Raw genomic sequence first — 12,587 nt, 5'->3', positions numbered from 1 at the left:
TCTTCTGCCACTTTTTCCTCACGCTCTCTTTCTTCACAACTAAAGTCGTCGTTGCATCAATCATTCAGTACGGCTCAATGGGAAAGGCCCAGGTTCTAGTGGTGGCGGGCTCCGAGGACCGTAGCCCCCTTTCACTCTCCATCTTGATTATTGTGCTATTCTCAAGCTCACAACAAATCCGGTTTCTTACCCTGAATGAGATATTTCTGACATTCTGACATCACTGACATTCTCTACACAGAGCCAGACAAGCTGATTTACAGATATGCTGCACTCGAATAGGGCAAAAGAACTCAAGGTGGGTGGTGGGATCAATAGTGACTGAGGTTGGATGCAGGAAAAATCCTTTTCAGATATGCTGAATGTGCAAAAGTTTGTAGACACCTTCTCATCCAAGCTCTTTTCTGCAGTAACAGCCTCTACTCTTCTGGAAAGGCATTACACTACATGTTGGAACATTGCTGTGAGGGTTTCATTGCATTCGGCTTTAGGAAAGGCGGTGATGTCAGGAAGCGAGGTTAGATGATCAGTTCTGGATCACAAACTCCACTCCAACCCATCCCAAAAGGTATTGGACAGAGGTCCATCACTCCAGAGAACGCAGTCCCACAGTTCCACAGCCCAGTGCTGAGCAGCTGTGAAGCTGGAAAACACAGCACACTTTCCCTTTAGGGATGGAAATATCAGGTAGGAAGTGAACAGTCAGTTCTTGAAGGTGATGTTGGTGTTTAAAGGATCTGAGCCACGCTGAAAAGAGCCAAAATGTGATGGCTAGACATCTTCAAAACATCAAGCAGGTCTTGTGCAGTGTTTCTGATATGCAGTGGTCAGTACCTACCAAAAGTGCTCTAAAAAGGACATCCAGTGAACAGACAGAATACCTTCAGAGGTCTTGTGGAGTCCATGCCTTGAATGGTCAGATCTGTTGTGGTGACACAGGGGGACCTACTCAATTATTCAGTGTATAATCTTTGTTATGCAAAAATATTGTATCTTCAAAACAGCAATTTTACAGGAAATACAGGATTAAAATTACAGGAATAAAATCTTCCTAACTTTCAATTGAAGTCAATGTAAAAAGATTTTGGAGCATTTCTATTGGTTCATCATTTTGACACAATGTAAAGAACAATTTAAATTATGCCAAAATGTGGATAAACCTTTTTTTGGCTTGACTGCAGCAATATCTTCATATTTAGCTTAGAGGCAGGTTTGGAAATCTCAATGGTGTAAATATTAGATAGTCGACATAATATGTCTAATCTTTTCTGCAATCTGCAGATATTCATTCCAAACAAGCGCTCCTGTTCTTTCTGGTAAGAAAGACTGCAACCACACTGGCCCATTCCAGAAAAGGGACATCTGTCTTAGGTGTGAACCTGTGTGTTCATATGTGTCCAAACAATCATTTCAGAATTCGTACAATGTACTGACCGTCGTGCATCTGCATGAATTACTGACGTAACCCAGACACGCAGAAATCAACCTAAACTTAAACCTAACCTACTACACTTAACCCTAAAACTAACCTTAACCTCAACTTATCCCACCACACATAAACCTAATTACAACCTTAACCTAACCTACATCTCAACATACACCTAAACAGAATCTACTACACCTAAACCTAATTCTAACCTTAACCAGCCTGAACTTAACCTAATTTACACCTCAGCCTAATCCTAAACCTAACCTACTACATCTAAACCTAATTCTAACCTTGACCTAACCTAACATACACCTCAGCCTAATCCTTAACCTAACCTACTACATCTAACCCTAATTCTAACCTTAATCTAACCTAAATGTAACCAAACCTTCACCATAGCCTTGCCTTAAACCTAAACTTCAACACATAAACCTAATTCTAACCTTAACCTAATCTACACTTTAGCCTAATCTTAAACCTAACCTACTACACCTAAACCTAATTCTAACCTTAACATAACCTAACATACACCTCAGCCTAATCTTAAACCTAACCTACTACACCTAAACCTAATTCTAACCTTAACATAACCTAACATACACATCAGCCTAATCCTAAACCTAACCTACTACACCTAACCCTTCTAACCTTAACCTAATCTAACATAATTTACACATTAACCTAAACCTAACCTACTACATCTAAATCTAATTCTAACCTTAATGTAACCTAAATGTAACCTAACCTTCACCTTAGCCTTGTCTTAAACCTAAACTACTACACCTAAACCTAATTCTAACCTTAACCAAACCTAAACTTAACCTAATATACACCTCAGCCTTGTCTTAAGCCTAAACTACAACACCTAAACCTAATTCTAACCTTAACATAACCTAACATACACCTCAGCCTAATCCTAAACCTAACCTACTGCATCTAACCCTAATTCTAACCTTTACCAAACCTAAATTTAACCTAATGTACACCTCAGCCTAATCCTAAACCTACTACACCTAACCCTAATTCTAATCTTAACCTAATCTAACATAATTTACACATCAACCTAAACCTAAACTACTACACCCAAACCTAATTCTAATCTTAAACCTTTACCTAACCCTCACCCTAAACATAACTATAGTGGAATGTGAAGTTCTCACTGTTTCTGCAGGAGTTTCCCTCCATTGTTGTCTTTTTGAGAAGCTCCGTAACAGAGAAAAGCATCATGAATGTAGCTGTGGTGATGCTGTGTTCTCAATTCTTCTTCGAGTACATGGCAGACATGAGATTGTATGTAACTGGAAAAACAGCACCACCGTTGTACAGGTGCTGTAGCGTGATTCATAAATTATGTACAAAATATCTTTGTGCAAATGTTACACATTTATTGGGGTACACTTTTGACACTCATACACCTCTATTAGAAACAGAGGACCCCATTCACCAATAATTTTAAAGAAGACATTTCTTCTGTTCTTATTTGGGATTTGTGCAGTTTATGAGGACAATGGGACCCATTATTAGAAGAGCAGAGCTGTGGACAATTAAATATTAAATTAAAACATATGCAACATATGCTCCTCTAGCTTTGCACTGGGGATACTGGAGGATGACAACATCTTCTGCAACCTCTTGCAAACCATGCGCTGGAGATATGGACACCCAACCTTACGGCTGAGCCATCCAAATCCCCAGGAGCCTTTTCTGCAATCAAAGATTGGATAAACCTGGATCAAGCTGTTTAGGAAGGTTATAATCCACTACAGTAACAGCTGGTACTGCAGTCTGCATTGCATATGAATGCGCCCTGTAAGACCTACAGAGTTCTATGTGAATATGAAAAGGCTATTGTGATCATGTCATAGATTACACCACGTCTATGTTTATACATATGGGTGCCTGTTTATGGCTTGATTCCTCCAGGATTTAGGTCAGTGACAAAGCATAGAGCTGTAATCTCTAATTTAGATTATTGTTCTTTGCCTTGCATTACATATATCTCCACCACCATCTGTTTCAGCCTCTGATTAAATGCAAGGCCTTCGTCACGTTTTTTCTCGTCACATGTATGGCCATTAGTGGCTTGGCATGTCATGCATGTGGTCCTGCCTTGTTAGACTAGATGATCTACAATGACCATGTTAGAACAATTGTTTCCTACATATTTCCAGCGATTACATAACATCAGCTTTTAGCAGACAGGATCCAGAGACAAGACAAGAAGATGCTACATCAAGGTCCAAAGGTCCATTGCTGTAGAGCTTGTAAAGTCTCCAAATAAAAGCACTGCCACTCCAGGGCAGCCACCCGTGAGCCTAAGGTTGCCAAAACATAGCCAAACATTGACTATACCCCATATAGCCTCATAGCATTGGGCTGAGGAGCAGTGGCACTAAGTTCTCTGGATTGATAGATTGACCCCCATCCAATATGGAGAGGCAGAACTGATCATTAACTAATCACCTATTCTTGAGGCTGAATGCAGTCAAATCCTTGCAGCATTGTTTTTAACACCTAGTGTATTTACTTCTCAGAAGATTAAAGGCTCTTACAGTAGCAAAGAAGGAACACCCTTGATTACACCTTGTTAAAACCCTTCATTTCAGATGAAACGGTGTATCCACAGACGCCTGGAAACCTTCTGGATTTATTAATAATAAATGTAAAATAACTAAAAACATGCACTCTATAGTTATAGTTCTGAAGGGTTTTGAACATCATGAGCTGGTTACTATTATTAATTTGTAAGCCTAATATGTGTATGGCACTTTGCACTGCATTATAAATATCTAATAACCTCTAATAAAGTCTCTAATAACCTGCCCTGACAAAAGTGATGCATTAAAATTCACTTGTTTTGACGCTTTACTGCATTGTGTTGCTAAATGGCAACAAGAATATATATATTGATATAAGAATATATGTCTTGCGTCCACTATATATATATATATATATATATATATATATATATATATATATATATATATATATATATATATATATATAGTTGCTTATGTTTTCTTTTTTCTGAGATGTAGGCCTGGCTTCCAGAGCTTAAGTCAGAGTCAAAATATTTTATACCAAGTCATTTTGGGGCATTTCTTTTGTCTGAAAAAATACTTTTAAATGGAGGAAAGAATTGCCAAAATTGAGAGACAAGGTTTTTGCATGTATAACATTTAAACCATATATGTATAGAGTTTTCATGTATAGAGTTGGGAATTTCCCCACTGCGGGACTAATAAAGGACTATCTTACAATTTACTTCCCAAATGCCATTTGCAATGTATAAAATGATGAAATATAATTATTGTAAAATAGAGTAAATGTTCCATAACTGAACAGTGGGCCATTTACACAGTCTACAGTCAAATTTACGGTTCTGGCACCCTGTGCCAAGTTATATGTATTTCTTGATTTTTCTAAATGTACATATAATTAATAAGGCAGATCCCCTATGTTTAGGGAGGTTATAATCCACTACAGTAACAGCTTGTACTGCAGTCTGCATTGCATATGAATGCGCCCTGTAAGACCTACAGAGTTCTATGTGAAAATGAAAAGGCTATTGTGATCATGTCATAGATTACACCACGTCTATGTTTATACATATGGGTGCCTGTTTATGGCTTGATTCCTCCAGGATTTAGGTCAGTGACAAAGCACATGTATGGCCATTAGTGGCTTGGCATGTCATGCATGTGGTCCTGCCTTGTTAGACTAGATGATCTACAATGACCATGTTAGAACAATTGTTTCCTACATATTTCCAGCGATTACGTAACATCAGCTTTTAGCAGACAGGATCCAGAGACAAGACAAGAAGATGCTACATCAAGGTCCAAAGGTCCATTGCTGTAGAGCTTGTAAAGTCTCCAAATAAAAGCACTGCCACTCCAGGGCAGCCACCCGTGAGCCTAAGGTTGCCAAAACATAGCCAAACATTGACTCTACCCCATATAGCCTCATAGCATTGGGCTGAGGAGCAGTGGCACTAAGTTCTCTGGATTGATAGATTGACCCCCATCCAATATGGAGAGGCAGAACTGATCATTAACTAATCACCTATTCTTGAGGCTGAATGCAGTCAAATCCTTGCAGCATTGTTTTTAACACCTAGTGTATTTACTTCTCAGAAGATTAAAGGCTCTTACAGTAGCAAAGAAGGAACACCCTTGATTACACCTTGTTAAAACCCTTCATTTCAGATGAAACGGTGTATCCACAGACGCCTGGAAACCTTCTGGATTTATTAATAATAAATGTAAAATAACTAAAAACATGCACTCTATAGTTATAGTTCTGAAGGGTTTTGAACATCATGAGCTGGTTACTATTATTAATTTGTAAGCCTAATATGTGTATGGCACTTTGCACTGCATTATAAATATCTAATAACCTCTAATAAAGTCTCTAATAACCTGCCCTGACAAAAGTGATGCATTAAAATTCACTTGTTTTGACGCTTTACTGCATTGTGTTGCTAAATGGCAACAAGAATATATATATTGATATAAGAATATATGTCTTGCGTCCACTATATATATATATATATATATATATATATATATATATATATATATATATATATATATAGTTGCTTATGTTTTCTTTTTTCTGAGATGTAGGCCTGGCTTCCAGAGCTTAAGTCAGAGTCAAAATATTTTATACCAAGTCATTTTGGGGCATTTCTTTTGTCTGAAAAAATACTTTTAAATGGAGGAAAGAATTGCCAAAATTGAGAGACAAGGTTTTTGCATGTATAACATTTAAACCATATATGTATAGAGTTTTCATGTATAGAGTTGGGAATTTCCCCACTGCGGGACTAATAAAGGACTATCTTACAATTTACTTCCCAAATGCCATTTGCAATGTATAAAATGATGAAATATAATTATTGTAAAATAGAGTAAATGTTCCATAACTGAACAGTGGGCCATTTACACAGTCTACAGTCAAATTTAACGGTTCTGGCACCCTGTGCCAAGTTATATGTATTTCTTGATTTTTCTAAATGTACATATAATTAATAAGGCAGATCCCCTACAGAGACACGCTGTTCTTGACTGAACTTAACATGGAAAAAGGGCATGTTTAATGTTTTCTTATATGTAATTATATTCAGCAGATACACAGAAAGAGTTTCCTGAAGAGAAATCAGGCCGTTTTCATGGGTTTTCCAACTTTTGAATGAGAATTCTAAATTACTTATTAATTATTATTTACAAACATATTTTATTGCATACTTTCATGCATTCTGAAAATATGTCCATAATTAGTGAACACATTCAAATATAGGTTCACACTAAATATTGGATCTTTGAATGAAGCTACAGAAGCACTTATTTTGGTCCCATAAAAAAACATTGTTGTAATAGAGTGATAAAACAGCTTCACTTGGTGTAAAAGTATTTACACCCACATCTCCTTTACAAAAACAGTTCTTTATGAAACCAAAAAGGGGGCTTCTATCCATGGTATCACTCAAAGAACCCCTTGTATTTCCTTTATTTTAGTTTAGTGTCCTATTAAGTAATAAAAACTATTGTTTAACAACAGTCTATATCTAGCAGCATTTTATAACCTATATCTAGCACCATTATGATTTTTTTCAAAGAACCATATTCAACAGTTTCAGGCATGGAAACATTTTTATCACCTCTCCCAGTAAAAAGGGCTTGATTGACAGTAGTGTAACCCTTTTGGGTGCTCTACAGAACCGTGTACAAGATCTTAATCATCATGGGGAACCATTTAAGCAGTTGTCATGGTTTTATTTACACTATATAGAATATATAGAACGATGTATAAAAAAAGTTCTATGTAGTTTTGTATTCTTTGTAACAACAGAAGATCTTTAAAGAACCACACACAGCAGATTTCGAATCATAGAGAACCATTAAAACAGGCAAAACAATAAACATTTAAACATTCAAAGGGTCATTGGGTAGTCTTGGCTCTCTAAAGAACTACTCAAGAACCGTTTTTAACCCTTTCACAGGTACGGACCCTCACTGAACGTTCACTGTCCAAAAACTTTTGCGTTTTAGGGATGCGCTGTATGTTGTAGGAAGACTAATTAGGTCTAACAGGTCTTCCTACAACATACAGCGCATCCCTAAAATGCAGGAGTTTTCCATTCCACCTTAAAGGGTGGTCTGACTCTTGGCAGAACATTAAAGGTAGCCAGAATGTACTTGTGAAAGGGTTCAAGGGTGTTGCATATTTCATAACTCATGCAGTAAAAGGTTAAATGTGCACACGCCTCCCACAGTATTACAGTATAGTACGGTAACACAGGTGTTGTCTGTGTTGGGGTAGTGTATTTCATTGCTGTGGAAGTTGAGCACACATTCAATTCAATTTCATTCAGTTCAATTTCATTCAGTTCAATGCACCACTTTCCCCAGTGTTAGCGCCTTCCCTCACCTTCCCCTCCACACACTCAGAAGAAAGCCTCAGTTCTCTGCTGTTTATTAAAAAAGCATCTCTCTTACTTCAGCATGCATTATTTTGGGCAGTCCTGACACGAGGGTGAAGCTAAAGGTCAACAAGTCCACGTCCGAGTCCTCCTCGAGGTTCAGACAGACGGAAAGTCCAACTGTGCTCCACATTCTGGGAGCAGAAAGTTCAGATCTTCTTCTGATCTTCTTCAGATCATCTTCTGATCTTCTCAGATCTTCTTCAGATCTTCTCAGATCTTCTCAGATCTTCTCACGCAGCGATCATGATGATCTCCGCCTCTTTGGAGGGTCGTCGGTCGTCGGCCAGCAGGTTCATCATGCTCTCGGACTTGATGAGGAGGTTGCAGCCGAGGAAGAAGACTCCGAAGACGACGGTCAGCGAGAGCACGCAGAGCACGGCGATCTGCACGAGGCGCCCGAGGAACTGCTCGCGCTCGTCCGCCCAGGGCACGCGAGACCCCGCCATGGCTGGAGCCAGCAGCCCGTGAGACACGTTCATACCGAAAGCTGGAAGACTGAGTCGACCCCTACCCCGGCAGTCCCCCCCTCCCCGCGCAAACTTCCCCAAACTTCTCCGGGTCTGGCTTTAAGAGGACCTCGCCGCTGGAGTGCGCATGGTCCGAGCCGCTGGGAGGTTGCTGAAATGGTGGGTGTGAGGTGGTGGTCCTTCAGTTAGGGGGCTTCTGGTCCTTCTGTCATTCAGGCGGCGGTTGGAATGGTTCGGGTGGAGGGGATGGTGGGGAATATGTGTGTGAGGAGAGGCGGGAGCCAATCAGAAAGCGAGAAGAGGGAGCTCATCTCTACAGTGTTGGAGTGATGGTTATATGGGGTACCTTTAGTCGACCACAGGGTTTAAATTATAGAGGACCACTAAAGCGGTCAAAAAACCGCTCAGATGGCTCTTTGGGTGGTTTTGGTTCTGTAACGAACCCGTTAAGAACTACATCCACATTTTTTCTGCACAATTGAATAATTTTGTTATTGAGATGAAAATAAAGTCGGTCAGTGTGGGGTTTGGGGTGAAATGGGTAATTGTGGGGAATTCCCCACACATTTCTTACAGTGGTGGCGCTGGATTCACAAAAAATCTTTTTGCCTAAAATAGTTGAGATCAATTTATATTCTTCTTCAAAAAAAAAAAAAAAGATCTGTCTGCAGATAGATTTAAATAACAATTCATAAAAATGTAAATTTTCATTTATGAAATATTCTGAGATCCTTTTAATAGTTATGGAATTAATGTCGAATTTAGCAGGATTAAAAGTGGATAATGCTCCTAAAGGACTGTTAGAAACATGAGGAGGATTCACTTCTAGCTCTTGTTGAAAATGTTTGAAAACTTAGTTTGACTGTTTTTCCAGCGCACGTGTTTAACTGAATATTGGAAAATGAAAGATGTGATTTCGCATTGTTTATGATAACCGACGAGTGTCTTAAGAGGTTCTTGAGAAAAAAACTGAGACTTTCTTAAGACAATATTTAAGAACTTCCTAAGATGTTTAGAGGATATTTTACAGAGACATGCAATTTTTTTCCCCGCTGAATTTAACTTGGAAAACGTTGCATGTTTGAAACGTTAGGTTTTATTTTTCCAAAATGTAAAAATTCTGCAGATAAATTGAAATAAAAAATCATAAAATGTGAATTTAGCATTAGAACATCAACGAAACATGCAGTTTTAATATTTCTTAAAAAAAACTAAAACTTAAAGAATTAAAGTTTAAAGTTTGGAATTGAAAGTTTTCACATTTTTGAACGTTATAAATACGTATTTTTACATAAATAATTATTTAATTATGCCCACAATATGCAGGATTTTTGTGAATGCCTTAATGATGAGTGTGGCCGTCCTACAGCAGAGCACTGGTTTACTCCCACTGTGAGCACTGCAGACTGAAGTCCGTCCTGTTGCCAAAAAATCCTGAGAACTGCATTTAAGATCAGTCTCATGAGCTTCTTAGTGCTCATCTTTAGATCATTTTTGGCTAAATCATTTACCAACCTTGCTGACAAACCCAGCCTGGCCAGCTCAAGCTAGTCACGTTGTTTTAGCTGCTTATGAGGGTTGACCTTTAGCTGACCAAGCAAAATCAAATGCAACGTACCCTATGCAGGTCAAGAGTTGGTTAACCAGCTAGCTTACCAGCATAGGCCATAGGCCTTTTTAACCACCTTGACCATCAAAGACCAGCAAACATTATGGTAGAACAGTGTTTCAGCCCTCAGGCTGCATATTAATAATAATTTAAACCATATATGTATAGAGTTTTCATGTATAGAGTTGGGAATTTCCCCACTGCGGGACTAATAAAGGACTATCTTACAATTTACTTCCCAAATGCCATTTGCAATGTATAAAATGATGAAATATAATTATTGTAAAATAGAGTAAATGTTCCATAACTGAACAGTGGGCCATTTACACAGTCTACAGTCAAATTTAACGGTTCTGGCACCCTGTGCCAAGTTATATGTATTTCTTGATTTTTCTAAATGTACATATAATTAATAAGGCAGATCCCCTACAGAGACACGCTGTTCTTGACTGAACTTAACATGGAAAAAGGGCATGTTTAATGTTTTCTTATATGTAATTATATTCAGCAGATACACAGAAAGAGTTTCCTGAAGAGAAATCAGGCCGTTTTCATGGGTTTTCCAACTTTTGAATGAGAATTCTAAATTACTTATTAATTATTATTTACAAACATATTTTATTGCATACTTTCATGCATTCTGAAAATATGTCCATAATTAGTGAACACATTCAAATATAGGTTCACACTAAATATTGGATCTTTGAATGAAGCTACAGAAGCACTTATTTTGGTCCCATAAAAAAACATTGTTGTAATAGAGTGATAAAACAGCTTCACTTGGTGTAAAAGTATTTACACCCACATCTCCTTTACAAAAACAGTTCTTTATGAAACCAAAAAGGGGGCTTCTATCCATGGTATCACTCAAAGAACCCCTTGTATTTCCTTTATTTTAGTTTAGTGTCCTATTAAGTAATAAAAACTATTGTTTAACAACAGTCTATATCTAGCAGCATTTTATAACCTATATCTAGCACCATTATGATTTTTTTCAAAGAACCATATTCAACAGTTTCAGGCATGGAAACATTTTTATCACCTCTCCCAGTAAAAAGGGCTTGATTGACAGTAGTGTAACCCTTTTGGGTGCTCTACAGAACCGTGTACAAGATCTTAATCATCATGGGGAACCATTTAAGCAGTTGTCATGGTTTTATTTACACTATATAGAATATATAGAACGATGTATAAAAAAAGTTCTATGTAGTTTTGTATTCTTTGTAACAACAGAAGATCTTTAAAGAACCACACACAGCAGATTTCGAATCATAGAGAACCATTAAAACAGGCAAAACAATAAACATTTAAACATTCAAAGGGTCATTGGGTAGTCTTGGCTCTCTAAAGAACTACTCAAGAACCGTTTTTAACCCTTTCACAGGTACGGACCCTCACTGAACGTTCACTGTCCAAAAACTTTTGCGTTTTAGGGATGCGCTGTATGTTGTAGGAAGACTAATTAGGTCTAACAGGTCTTCCTACAACATACAGCGCATCCCTAAAATGCAGGAGTTTTCCATTCCACCTTAAAGGGTGGTCTGACTCTTGGCAGAACATTAAAGGTAGCCAGAATGTACTTGTGAAAGGGTTCAAGGGTGTTGCATATTTCATAACTCATGCAGTAAAAGGTTAAATGTGCACACGCCTCCCACAGTATTACAGTATAGTACGGTAACACAGGTGTTGTCTGTGTTGGGGTAGTGTATTTCATTGCTGTGGAAGTTGAGCACACATTCAATTCAATTTCATTCAGTTCAATTTCATTCAGTTCAATGCACCACTTTCCCCAGTGTTAGCGCCTTCCCTCACCTTCCCCTCCACACACTCAGAAGAAAGCCTCAGTTCTCTGCTGTTTATTAAAAAAGCATCTCTCTTACTTCAGCATGCATTATTTTGGGCAGTCCTGACACGAGGGTGAAGCTAAAGGTCAACAAGTCCACGTCCGAGTCCTCCTCGAGGTTCAGACAGACGGAAAGTCCAACTGTGCTCCACATTCTGGGAGCAGAAAGTTCAGATCTTCTTCTGATCTTCTTCAGATCATCTTCTGATCTTCTCAGATCTTCTTCAGATCTTCTCAGATCTTCTCAGATCTTCTCACGCAGCGATCATGATGATCTCCGCCTCTTTGGAGGGTCGTCGGTCGTCGGCCAGCAGGTTCATCATGCTCTCGGACTTGATGAGGAGGTTGCAGCCGAGGAAGAAGACTCCGAAGACGACGGTCAGCGAGAGCACGCAGAGCACGGCGATCTGCACGAGGCGCCCGAGGAACTGCTCGCGCTCGTCCGCCCAGGGCACGCGAGACCCCGCCATGGCTGGAGCCAGCAGCCCGTGAGACACGTTCATACCGAAAGCTGGAAGACTGAGTCGACCCCTACCCCGGCAGTCCCCCCCTCCCCGCGCAAACTTCCCCAAACTTCTCCGGGTCTGGCTTTAAGAGGACCTCGCCGCTGGAGTGCGCATGGTCCGAGCCGCTGGGAGGTTGCTGAAATGGTGGGTGTGAGGTGGTGGTCCTTCAGTTAGGGGGCTTCTGGTCCTTCTGTCATTCAGGCGGCGGTTGGAATGGTTCGGGTGGAGGGGATGGTGGGGAATATG

The 12,587-nt window shown here is 39.2% G+C and overlaps 2 protein-coding genes across 2 annotated transcripts; both read right to left on the bottom strand.

Annotated features, from left to right (window-relative positions):
- Positions 1–7,833: 7,833 nt before the first annotated feature.
- LOC140577424 (protein reprimo A-like) lies at positions 7,834–8,395 on the bottom strand. The gene has a single exon (XM_072697405.1). The coding sequence runs from the start codon at positions 8,393–8,395 to the stop codon at positions 8,147–8,149; it is 249 nt and encodes an 82-aa protein (XP_072553506.1). The 3' UTR covers positions 7,834–8,146.
- A 3,381-nt stretch (positions 8,396–11,776) lies between these two features.
- LOC140577405 (protein reprimo A-like) lies at positions 11,777–12,338 on the bottom strand. The gene has a single exon (XM_072697372.1). It carries the CDS (start codon positions 12,336–12,338, stop codon positions 12,090–12,092), a length of 249 nt encoding a protein of 82 aa, XP_072553473.1. The 3' UTR covers positions 11,777–12,089.
- Between the last annotated feature and the right edge of the window lie 249 nt (positions 12,339–12,587).

This window comes from Salminus brasiliensis, chromosome 14 (assembly GCF_030463535.1).
Source record: "Salminus brasiliensis chromosome 14, fSalBra1.hap2, whole genome shotgun sequence".
NCBI classification, from domain to species: Eukaryota; Metazoa; Chordata; class Actinopteri; order Characiformes; family Bryconidae; genus Salminus; species Salminus brasiliensis.
The sequence above is the reverse complement of the archived record's forward strand: the minus strand, read 5'-3'. Positions and strand labels throughout refer to the sequence as shown.

Bases quoted from the DNA above. Each gene is read 5' to 3' on its own strand.
- LOC140577424 (XM_072697405.1), bottom strand. From the start codon at position 8,395: ATGAACGTGTCTCACGGGCTGCTGGCTCCAGCCATGGCGGGGTCTCGC.
- LOC140577405 (XM_072697372.1), bottom strand. From the start codon at position 12,338: ATGAACGTGTCTCACGGGCTGCTGGCTCCAGCCATGGCGGGGTCTCGC.